Source organism: Vulpes vulpes, chromosome 14 (assembly GCF_048418805.1).
Source record: "Vulpes vulpes isolate BD-2025 chromosome 14, VulVul3, whole genome shotgun sequence".
Lineage (NCBI taxonomy): Eukaryota > Metazoa > Chordata > Mammalia > Carnivora > Canidae > Vulpes > Vulpes vulpes.
In genome coordinates, this window is record NC_132793.1 from 60,841,452 (window position 1) to 60,853,872 (window position 12,421).

Sequence of the window (12,421 nt, forward strand, 5' to 3'; positions counted from 1 at the left end):
AGAAGACACAGCAGTCTTAAGAATGAAGGAATCTGGGGGCGCCTGGGTAGCTCAGGCAGTTAGGAGTCTGCCTTCAGCTCAGGTCATGGTCCTGGGATCCTAGGATGAAACCCCATATCCGCATGGGGCTTCCCATTCAGCAAGGAGTCTGCTTGCTTCTCTCTCTCTCTCTCTCTCCCTCCCTCCCTTCGCCTCTCCACTAGCACTAGTCATTCTCACTCTCGAATAAATAAATAAATACTATCTTTAAAAAAAATAAGAAACAAAAGAATGAAGGACTCTGGAGACAGGACTAAGAGCTGAAACTTCAGTATCTGTAATATTTCATGTTGTCAAATTCACAACTAGAACTCAGGTTTCTGCATTTCCTCAATAAACTTTCTTTTTACATGAACAAGAACCATACAGGACACACATTCATCTCCTTCCTCTGCTCTTTGTGTCTTTTTGCTCACTAATCCTCGAGTCCATCTTGGGTCCTCTGACCTTTGTCACACTCCGCAGCTATTCTTTCTGGCACCCATGGGTGTCCCAATTCCAGAAATGTCAACTAACTTCAGTGATGGTAATCTCGGCAACCGTGGTCCCTAGAGCTGATGGAGCAGATGCCCAGAAAAGATCATCAGAGAATGGAAAAAAAGCTCTTTTGTGTGCACTGAACATCGATGCTTGGCAGCCCTACAGTCAAGGTAAAGTGGGAAAGGAAGAGGAACCCTTAAAGGCACGGGAGGCAGAGGGCACATGTTTAGGTCACAGAGTTCTGCTCTGGAATGTTGGCTATTGTCTTTTTTATTCCACTCACCACCTCTGTTCTTATTTCCTTCACTCTGTCATCCCACATTCTCTCCTCCTCTCCTAAGTCTTTACCACCAGGGCCTGTGGCTTCATTCCCACCATGTCCAAGTTCTGGAGCGTGCCCAGACACCTCAAAAAAAAGAGGCTGAGTCCTGTGTAAGGCAGGAGGGAGACCCTGGACTTCTTTTTTTTAAGATTTTATTTATTTATTCATGAGAAAAAGAGAGAGGCAGAGACACAGGCAGAGGGAGAATTAGGCTCCCCACAGGAAGCCTAATGGGGACTCAATCCCAGGACCCTGGGATCATGACCTGAGCCAAAGGCAGATGCTTATCCACTGAGCCACCAGGCATCCCAAGAGAGACCCTGGACTTTGAAGGGATTTTCCCTTAGCAACAGGAACATCCTTGGCAGGAAGCAGCCACTTCAGGGCACCCAGGAAACATCTCACAATTTCTTGACCCCCTTTACTCAAACTAAATGCACTAAACCCAAGTACAACATGTGCTTTATTCCTTTGTGCTGGCCTGTCCTTAGCTCACTGGTCTCCCCAGGAAAACGGTGCTACTCCCCCTTCTCAGTATGATCATGCCCTCCCTTCTGTATTTCCTAATTCCTCCTAGGGGTGGATCCCTTCGCCCTGTTCCCCCTGCCCTTTTCCCATATGAGAAAGACCAAAATGTACTGTAAAAAGCTTCAGATCTGGCTATAGCCACACTCGATGCTAAGGTAGTTCAGAGCAGGAGCCTTATTTATATCACCGAGGCTCTGAAAAGTTAAGTGGATTGCTCAAGGCCAACTCAAAGCTTCATTTCCCTCATCTGTAACACAGGTGATCTATCACGCAGGATTCATAATGTCCTTGTGAAAGTTTAATACAAAGATACTGTAAAGCTTCTACAACAAGTTAACTATTCAGAGTACAGATAGTCTCTGAGTCTGTAGTAACACAGCGCAGCTCCACCAGCTGTTACTCAACTACCAAATTGCCACACTTGATACAACGGTCAGAAATGAAATGAACCCATGGTCAGTGGATGAGCGTCTGCCACACTTGATACAACGGCCAAAAAGAAAATGGAAAGGAATGGGTTCAACCTCCCTTCAGGTAGGAGTGAGGAAAAGTCATGACGATATTGGTGCAGATGATTCCACTAGGAGAGTCAACAAAAGATCACAGCAGGCTATCCGTGGAACTCCAAGTAGGCTTGAAAGATGTGGGAAAGTAAAAGAGCATGAGTACCCACAACAGCTGAGGAGGAAGAAAGACTTTCAGACGCTGAATGAAAAACACAGCTTGCAGCAGTTTAATTAAAAAGTTAAGTCCAGCCTGGATTTGTAGCATACCCCGAAGCCAAAAGAACAGTGGATGCTACAGCTCTAAAACATTTCCTTATTTTGTTAGAATAAAATAATACGTGGTAACACACAGTAACAAGTACATGGGAGGAAGAACATTACCCTCTCAAGACATTGCTCCACGCCCTGAGGATCACTCACCAAGGTAGGCGGCTTGGGGGGTGCGGCCTGTATGCTACACATGGAGGTCCGAGGCACAGCCTCACTCACAGGAGTTAGGGGGGCAGCCTGAGATTCCTGAGGGGAGAAGTACAACGAAGAGTTTTTAGAAAAAACTGGTTAGTAAGACTGCACAACAACGCACGAACAATACACTGTCCTACATTATATGCTGCTGTGAGCATGACTTTCTTAAATGCCGAAGGATTGCTGAATAGTGAATAAATCAAGGCATGTTATAACTCTTCTACCATTATTTCAACTTGGTTTTACCTCTTACCTTAGGTAGGTTACTTAACCTCTCTGAGACTCAGTTTCCACATCTGTAAAATGAGAACAATGATAGTACCTACATCTCAAGGGTCAACATGAGGCTTTAAATGAGATAAAACATGTCCAGTGCTTTGCATACTATCTGGGAATACTGTAAGCTCAATAAAATTAGAAACTATTATCATTTATATTATTTTCATAGAATATACAATAATATGCCGACTATGTAATGTAATGCTTTATATATAAATCCATCTCTTTTATATACTTAAGAGCACCCTATCAATTGTAAATAGGAAGGTACAAACGCAAGGAAGTAATACTATCCCAGGGGTTCGCAAAGTATGGTCCCCGGACCAGCAGCATCAGGACCTTGCTACAAATGCAAATTCAACTACTACTATGGAGATTCTGGAAGTGGAGCCCAGCAATCTATGTTTTAACAAACCCTCGGGTGATCCTGGTACTAAAATTTGAGAACTGGGCTATCTTATTTTATCACAAGAGTAAAATTTCAAACAGTTTTTAATCCAGACACAGAAGTTGATCCTAATGTAAGGTGCTCAGTAGATGATCATTAATAGGGGACTATCTCTTCCTTCAAGGAACTTGCTATTTAGTTAAAACTATGTATACATGTCAGAGGTGAAGACCAAAACAGCTAACACCTTGCTTGTCATAAATATCTTAGCAGGGATATTTATAAAGAACAGACCCCCACGTGTGATGTATTCTGCTTGGGAAGGTGTGGAAAAGTGGGACGGTTCGGGGAGGAAAAAGCAGGAGACAAAGACCATATTTCAGCAGAGCTTTAAAGGCATGACTAACATTTTAGATGGTTGGGAATTAGGATGGAACATTATTCCATAAAGAAGGACCACATGAGAAAAGCCAAGGACACACACACACACACACACACACAAGCACTTACTGTCACAGTTTAGTATTTGGAGGACACACCTTGGGGTAAGGAAGGCAGCTGGGACCAGAACACAGGAGCAGGGACTTTTATTCGGTGGGGAATGGGGAGGTTGTGAGAGTGGGAGCAGGGGAATGATGTGACTACCAAGACTCCTAAGAAACAGTAATTCCGGCAGAGAGATATGGGAGGGACCTAAGGGAGACTGCCGACAGGGGCCCCCTGCTGTCCTGAGGTGAGTGGTGATGACAACTGTGACTAGGTCCGTTACAGAAGGATGAACAGAAAGGAAAGCACGGTTGTGCTTGCTCCCCTGAAGGCATAATTATAGGACTTCAATTGTGTAAGACTATCGAGGTCTCTTTGGGAAAAGCAAGCACATCTAGAAAAAGTCAAGATGAAAACTGTGTGTAAAAAAAAAAAAAAGATGGCATAATGGGTCTCTATCAACTTCTTCATGCTAAAACAGTTTGGGCCTCGCATTCTTAAGAGTATGGAACAATACTTTTAAAAAACACAGAACTAGAGACCTTTATTTTTGAGAAACATACTTCTGTTTTTTCAGTTGGCTTAGACTGTTTTCCTTTACTTTTAGGGTGGTTAAAATCTTCTGAAAGCTCATCAATGAGTTCTGATTCACTCAGGGGCTGTAATAGAAGAAACACTACATTATTAAGGGACTATATATTTGTTAAAAACAAGTTTTTCATAGAGAAGTATTTTTTTGTTGTTGTTAACATGTGTTAGGCCATGTTTTAGGATCTAAAACCAAAATTCGTATTGGGGATGTTTTTAAATTTATCCATGTAAGATAAATGTCATGCAACAACCAAGGAATACCAGATACCTGAGTACCACAAAAATGATTCACTTAGTCAAAAGTTTACTTCGATTTCTGAAGAATTGTATTCAAATAAAACTGCCAGTTCTTTTCAGTGAAGATCCGTATAAAAGCTTTTTTCTTATGGGATTGTTTTTTTTTTTTTTTTTTTTTACTATTTCCTAATGACTTCCTTCTGAATAGCTCAGGAGACAGAGATCATATACTCCTTTCCCATGACTGTGTGGGATCTGGGCAGGAAAGTTTGGAAAGTTCTCCTATCCCTAGCTGCTTCAGATGAAATTCATTTAGAGCATGTGGAAATTTTGATTAATACCAGTCATCTATAGCTGTAGGTGATTGGGACGCCATGCCTCTGTTCCGGACAGCCTGAGTTTTGCGGCACTGCCCTTGCTGTTTTCTAGGTGTGTGACCTTGGGTGACTTGCATCACCTCTCTGCCTCTCAGTTTCCTCACATGTAAAATGAGAATGATAATAGCACCTTCTTCATCCAACAAGCACCCAAAGAGGTAACGTATGAAAGGCAATCGATATGGTGTCAGGCACAGAGTAAGTAAGTGACTAATAAATGTTGCTGCTCATTGTATTCTAACAGCTAAATATGCCGCTTGATACCAACTTAAACAGTTATAGAATCATTAGAGTATCATGACATCACAATTACAATCAAACTCTGAAGTGCAAACAATCTAATTTGAGGCTCTCTTGACTTCAGCTCCTAAAGTCCAATGAATGTCACCTAGAAAACTGGTAACACTCTCATAATAATTCATGAGGGGAATCATCATGAAAATATGTGAAAAGGAGTCAGTGATAGGAGTGTCGCCATCACAAGTTTCCCTCTCTCCAATACTAGGTTGGCATTAAAGTCTCCACGGTGAAATCCTGTCTAAATTATCTCAACTTATACTTTACAGTGCTTTTGTTCTTTAATTATCAGAAGAATCATTTCCTAACCTTGGATTTTTCTTCAGGCTCTGGCAATAGAGGTTTTCCATCTTTATCCTGAAAATAAGATAGAAAATTCACTGAAAATGAAATAGAACATTTCGTTTTCTTGTCCCATTAAGTTTGTTTTAGGGAAATTTCAGGATATGAGAAGACAGATTGGTTTTTTTCTCCCTTATATTTGAGTGATTTGTTGAGTGAATTTTTTTAAAAAAAATTTTTATTGGAGTTCAATTTGCCAACATATAGCATAACACCAGGTGCCACCCTCAGTGCCCATCACCCAGTCACCCCCACTCCCCACCCACCTCCCCTTCCACTACCCCTTATTTGTTTCCCAGAGTTAGGAGTCTCTCATGTTTTGTCACCCTCACTGATATTTTCACTCATTTTCTCTCCTTTCCCTTTATTCCCTTTCACTAATTTTTATATTCCCCAAATGAATGAGACCATATAATGTTTGTCCTTCTCCGATTGACTTATTTCACTCAGCATAATACCCTCCAGTTTCATCCATGTCAAAGCAAATGGTGGGTATTTGTTGTTTCTAATGGCTGAGTAATATTCCATTGTATACATATATTTGAGTGAATTTCTTATATTTGAGTGAATAAATCTTCAGGCTTTTTTTTTTCTTTTTCTTATCAAGTATTAGAATAAAGATTTGAGCTATTTATAAAAAAAAAAAAAGTCTCCGTTCTCCAACCCAGGGTGAAGAGATAGATCTCATTCCTCAATTCTGTTTTCGTATTCTGGAGACATGTAATCCAGACTCTTTCTAAAACTGAGAAGCCTTTTGTCAAGCATTGGTGTGTATTTTTTCAAAGATAAATTACAAGTACAACTATAGGAGTCGGTCCACCATCCTCACTTTAAACCAAAGCCAACAACAATAAAACCACCTTAACTGAGGACACTGGTAAATAGTTGTACATTCACATCTACCCCTTAAAAGGTCTATGCTGCTCTTATCCACACGGCAGTTCTAGAAAACAATATTCCCAAATTGATCCTTGGGCTTTAAGGTTAAGGACCTACGTTGTGCATCACTGACAGCCGTAACACTTGCATTTGTGCTAATTTGAATGAGCACACACGGTTACCACTTAGGAAACTATCCCTTAAGTAACTTTAGAGAGTGGGGTTTTACATGGATATGAACTGGGTCAGACCCAACAAAACATGATGTGGAGGCAAGAGGAGGATTATGCTGTTAGGCACTGCGGCTGACAACGTACCGTAGCTGGTTTTAATCTGTACTCTGATGGGACAGTTTCCTCATCTTCACCACACTTCTTTAGTTTCTCTTCTTTGGCTTTTGCCTGATGAAAATGGAGGGGGAGGGAATAAAACACAGAAATGTTGGTAATGCAAGTGAAATAAGAGGATCCCGCTTTCTGGACTTCATGAGTGGTGTGGGGAAGATCCTATCAGATTCAAGTGCATCTGTGCGCCTTGTAAACTACAGAGCACAAGAGCGTGGTGAGCGCTGGCTGTGAGGAAGGCCGTGGTGGCCGAGTCACAAGACGGCCAGGAACCCGGAGAAGTGTCCCTGCCCTGCGCTCAGCTGCTCTGTGACTGTGGGGAGCCATTGAGTCTTCCTTCAGCGGCAAAATGGGGCTACTGACACGTGTAAGGATCACTAAGGAAAAGCAAATAAAATATCCTTGAGGCAGGTAGGCACAGGGCAGAGTTAGTCATTATTTTAATAGCCTTCGTCTGTCTTACTCAACACAGGAGTCATCGAGGGGGAGGAAACAATTAGTTCCCATGAATGTTAAAACACAGTTCAGAAACGAGAGGAGCATCTCATGGCACATCTTGACTGATCCATGGATAATACACTTTGCCTCTTTTGAAAGGACTCCCTTCTTTTTAAGTGTTCTTCTTTTAATTCCGGTGTAATTGGGCCACCTGGGTGGCTCAGTGGTTGAGCGTCTGTATGTAGCTCAGGGCATGATCCTGGGGTCCTGGGATCAAGTCCCCAATTGGGCTTCCCTGTGGGGAGGCTGCTTCTCCCTCTGCCTATGTCTCTGCCTGTCTCTCTGTGTCTCTCATGAATAAATATTAAAAAAAAATTCCAGTCTAGTTAACATATAGGTTTACATTAGCTTCAGGTGTACTATATAGCAATTCAACAGTTCTATACCCGGTGCTTATTATGTTATATGTACTCTTAATCCCCATCACCTATTTCACCCATTCCCCCCTGGTGACCATCAGTTTGTTCTCTACAGTTGAAGAGTCTGTTTCTTCGTTTGTTACTCTTTTTGTTTGCTTGCGTGCTTGGTTTTCTTACATTCCACATGACTGAAATCACATGGTATTTGTCGTTCTCTGAGTAACTTATTTCCCTAAAGTTTATACACTAGTTCTATCCATGATGTTGCAAATGGCAAGATTTCATTCTTTTTAATGGATGATTAATCCATTTAATCCACTGTATGCACATACATCATCTTCTTTATCCATTTCTCTACTGATGGAGACTTGGGCTGCTTCTAGAATTTGGCTATCATAAATAATCCCGCAATAAAAAAAGGACTTCCTCCAACAACACTAGGACTTTACGGGATTACAGAACCATGAAAAACCGACTGCATTAGAGATGAAAGTGTACTTTCATATAGTAGATCACTGGCTCCTAGGATAGTAGATCACTGGCTCCTAGGATATGACATTTGCATTTTAAACGACTGGTGACTGATGGGAAGTTCCATGATATGTAATAATTGGTTCCTCTATCAAGGCATGGATTTAAATCACAAAACAAGGGGCTCCTGGGTACCAAGTGAAGCATCATTTAGGAAATTCCAGCTCAACCCACCCCTCCACCCATACTTCAGAATTATAATTTTACACTGAATGATTAGATGATTAATTTAAAACATCTTAAGCACTTTTAGTGAGCCAAACACTCTCCTATGGTTTAGAATTACAGTTTTATTGTTCTATAAATTAACCATTCTCATTAAAGGATGATAGATTTTGTTGTTGTTTTTTAAAAAATAATTCTAATTATATTCCACTGCAGCATATGGAGAAAGTCCTATTATGTAGTGGTATTCTCCAAACTCCAGATATTTGTGAGGTTTCCATCTGGAAAACAGGCTTCGTGAAAGTCAAGGGTCTCCTGTATCAGACCGTCTTCTCCAGCCTTGTGGACAATGAGGATCATGTGCACAGTGAGATCCGTTCTATTCCTGTTTGATCTTTATGTTCTTTACATGCCTGCACTCTAGGCATGTCTACTGAATTTAAATAGCACCCGACTAGGTAACTACACACAGAAATGGGGAAGATTAGTAAGGTATCACTATAGAATATTTATTTTATGTTATGACCTATTATAAAAATGATAAGTAGGCATGGACGTCTTCTCTGAAGCATTATGCAGTTTTTCCACGGAGACCTCTCTAGTATGGAATGTCCTGGAGAGGCTCTGGACTCCTATAGGATATTAAACTTTATGAGGCTTATCAAAACATCAGACTATCCAGAAAGTATTACATTCACCATCAGGCACTAAAAGTTCAACTTAAGAATCCAGAGGCCTGGAAGATCTAAGGAAATATTTATACTTCGTACATAATTAAAAAGGAAAGCTAGTGGAAAACTGCAGACGATAAAGTAGAAACTAATATAAAGAGTAGAAAGAACAGTTCTTTCAGTTAAAATTTTAGGAGTTTTCTGCTTGTGGTTTTTTTTTTTTTCATAGGGAGTGGAATACACGTATACACATCCCAAAATTAGTTATCCCAACTGCTTAAGAAGTTATTTTTATGTGACATTTTTAACTTCTATTTATCTATTTTTTTTTAAGATTTTATTTATTTACTCATGAGAGACACAGAGAAAGGCAGAGACATAGGTAGAGGGAGAAGCAGGTTCTCTGCAGGGATCCCAGTGCGGGTCTCAATTCCAGGACCCTGGGATCACGATCTGAGAAACTCACCCACTGAGCCACCCAGACACTCTCTACTTATCTGATTTTAATCACTCAAAGGCTGTCCTGGGATTGCTGTTTATACCTTTCCACCCCAAATTATTGTCTTAGTAAATCCCATGAAGTATCTGTAAGTGCCATTGGCTCACTGCCCCATAGCTCTCTGGTGGTAGAGGGACACCACTGAACCTGGCCTGATCCCCCACCCCCCCAGGGTTCCTCCAGGATCACCCTCTCCCTGAGACATCTTGTCTACGTGGCTGCTCTAACACATGTGCATCTTGCACTGTGTCTTCATGCAAGTTTCTTTTTTTTCTTCTCAATACATTACTTGGTCCTGGAGGACAAGGACTGCTTCCCCGGCTCCCTTGTGTTCGCCTCCACAAAGCTTGTCATGCCACACTGTGCCCGGTGAGCCCTCAAAGAAAGCCGAAGATAGAAACTGGCCCATCTTGGACCAGAGCGGTCCCAGACTCAGGGAGAGTTGCTGGGGTCTCACTGAGACTCACCTTCCTCAGTGATTCAGAACAGGAAGTGACAGCGGAGCAGCAGCATTATGACAGCAACACCTGCCAGCTCCCCTCCCTGTGCTGATAGGCTGGCACCCCTGAGGGTCCCCAGGCTGGATTTCCATGTTCCCCAACTATGCTGCCTTGCTGGTGGGGCCATTCTCTCTTTTCTGTCCTCTTTTATCCCAGATAACTCAGTTGGAAAAGTCTTCAAAAACTGTAATCTCATGAAAAAAACTCCTCTCCACCAAACAGAAACTTGCTTTGGCTCAGAAGACTTGTTAAGATGTCAGAGTGTGGTGGGATAAATACCCCCCATCATCACACTCTAAGCACACAGGAACTCCACTTATAGAGTTAATTGTTACTTGATGTTATTCTAATTTGGGACAAGATTTTCAACATTTTTCTCCATAGTTCCACAAAGAAGGCTCTTCCCATCCCATGGACAGCATTCTCCCCCTTTCCTTATAAAGACAGGCACCTGGAACCCTTCTGAAAATACACATTTCCATGTCCACAAGAGCAGATAAACCTATTTCTCACCAGGCCACTGCTTCCACGTTATCTTGTCTCGTCAGGTCACTGAAGCATTGGCAAAAGAGATTAGCATTCACTTTAAATATTAACATTCTAGATGGTTTATAAGGCAAACTCTAACTGCCCAGGACTGAAGATCTAAGTTAACCGGACTCTGAAAGTAAGATAGAATGAAGAGCAATTTGTTTTTAATCTCCAATAAAGCAAAGTTGTGTGAGAATTCTAAACATGCATAAGGCAGTTAGTTTCATAACCTGCAGACTGACGTGCTTTATCAATAAACTCCAAGGTCAGTACCTCGTCAACTTCCTTAATGGAACTGAGGTCCAGCTCGGGTTCTGGCTTCCGGCTGCCCAAAGAAGCTGAAAGAGCCTCCAGTGCTTCATCACTCATTGCGTCCTGCTAAAAAGGAAAAACTCTGTACATTAACAAAGACAACATCTCCTCAGCCTGTACAATCCATCCACTTCTCTGTGAAATCCTAATTTCAAATTTGTCAGAGGAGTCGTGGATTAGAGAAGGACTTTGAGAAGGCAGTGCTACTTGAAACCTAACAAAAGAGAGAAAGGAAAAAGAACTTACCAGTGAAAAAATACTGGGGCTAAGATACTTCCACAGTGTCTTACACAGTTTCTACCCTCAGGGGCACACTTCACCCCTTATTTATCAAGCTATAATATTATTATAAAATACTTGCACAGAAATAAAAGCTGCAAGAAGTAAACTTTTACTTTCCTGTTCTTTTTTTTTTTTTTTAATGTGTCTCTAAAAATAATTTCTGACAACCCTGTCCCTTAGCAAACTAGCTAAGCCCAGGAAGCCGGGAAACCCAGAGTGGCCCCTTGCAGCCTTCTTTTCTGAAGGCACAATGGCCAATGGCTGTAGGAACTCCCACTCTTGGGGTGTGGTGCTCTCACCGCTCCCCCAGCCTGCCAGATAAAAATAAACTGTCCCCTCCAGGAAGGGAGAGGCAGAGCAGATCCAACAGACATGCTCCTTGCACTATCTGGACTGTCTGCAGATGGAGCACGTTTTCTCATCCAGCCTTGAGCTGCTGGATCACCTTTCAAGATTTGTGACAATTACGTGACTGTGGTCAAGAGAAGTGACCTGAAACAGCTAGGCCAACATCCCACTAGTGATTTATTCACAAGTCAAATTCCATTAAAAAAAAATCACAGTGAAGATGTATGTTCCAAAGGTGCATTTTTTTTTTTTTTTTGGTGTCTTGTCTTTCTGTATATTTTAATGGTGAGATACTCGTTTCACAATGAAGAAAACTGTTCTGAAATCATGAACAGCATTCATAGAAACACAGAAGGCTTGCTTGGAGATAATCAATAGAACCCTGATTGGATTCACTCATCTACACAGACCCGAGGGGAAAAAGATGCTCCACATCAGGAATAACACTCTATTGTGATTATCCTGAATCAGTTGGATCAGGCTCAGGAAAGTAACTGCTGTCAGGAGAAGGACCGTGGTTATTTTCAAAGAAGTAATTATTTATACCTCCTCCACCTTTCTTTTTTTCTCTTGGGGTGAAGCAGCACTTTTGGCTACCCTGGCTGGCTGGGCTTTTAAAATCTCTTCTCCTGTAGATTTCTGAAAGGCAAAACACAAAAGATCAGACTTATAGATGAAATAAGGGCAATTACAATAACCAGAACTAAAAAGAAGTTGTTGTTTTAAAGTCTGATATGGTTTCTAACAAGCACTGCAATTATGTTTAAAACAATACCTCTTCCTTAGTTTTCTTTCCAGCATCGGTAGGTGAACTACAGGTGAAGTCAGATGACAAAGCATCTATGGCATCATTGGGCCCCATGGGTTTCTAAAGAAACAGGGACACGATGGGGCATATATGAGAGTCATTCAAGTTAAGGATCACAATATAAACTCAGCAAAGGAAGAATCATCTGACATTCCCTTACTACCAAATAAAAGACCTTATCAACTAACTCAGATGAAAGCCTACATTTGGAAGGGAATGGGTGCTCACTAATCCTATTTGCCTGTTTCCCTCTTTTAAATGGATCACGTGTTAGGATATTCTCATTCTATTAACATTTATTTTACTTCAAAACTTTCTTGGCTCCATTCTTCTTCCTCTAAAAAAAAAAAAAAAAAA

At 41.3% G+C, this 12,421-nt stretch overlaps 1 protein-coding gene across 50 annotated transcripts in view; it reads right to left on the reverse strand.

Moving 5' to 3' along the window:
* The window catches only part of CAST (calpastatin), a 111,135-nt gene that overhangs the window by 25,129 nt on the left and 73,585 nt on the right, over positions 1-12,421 (reverse strand). For 27 of the 50 annotated variants that reach the window (XM_072736720.1, XM_072736708.1, XM_072736711.1 and 24 more), the window contains 7 exons: positions 12,032-12,124; positions 11,803-11,895; positions 10,588-10,692; positions 6,534-6,617; positions 5,305-5,352; positions 4,057-4,152; positions 2,296-2,391 (listed from right to left, as the gene is read on the reverse strand). In XM_072736720.1, coding sequence (XP_072592821.1) covers positions 2,296-2,391; positions 4,057-4,152; positions 5,305-5,352; positions 6,534-6,617; positions 10,588-10,692; positions 11,803-11,895; positions 12,032-12,124 — 615 coding nt within the window. The remainder of the gene's footprint in view (positions 1-2,295; positions 2,392-4,056; positions 4,153-5,304; positions 5,353-6,533; positions 6,618-10,587; positions 10,693-11,802; positions 11,896-12,031; positions 12,125-12,421) is intronic. The other 23 variants (XM_072736710.1, XM_072736721.1, XM_072736713.1 and 20 more) reach the window with 1 other exon arrangement.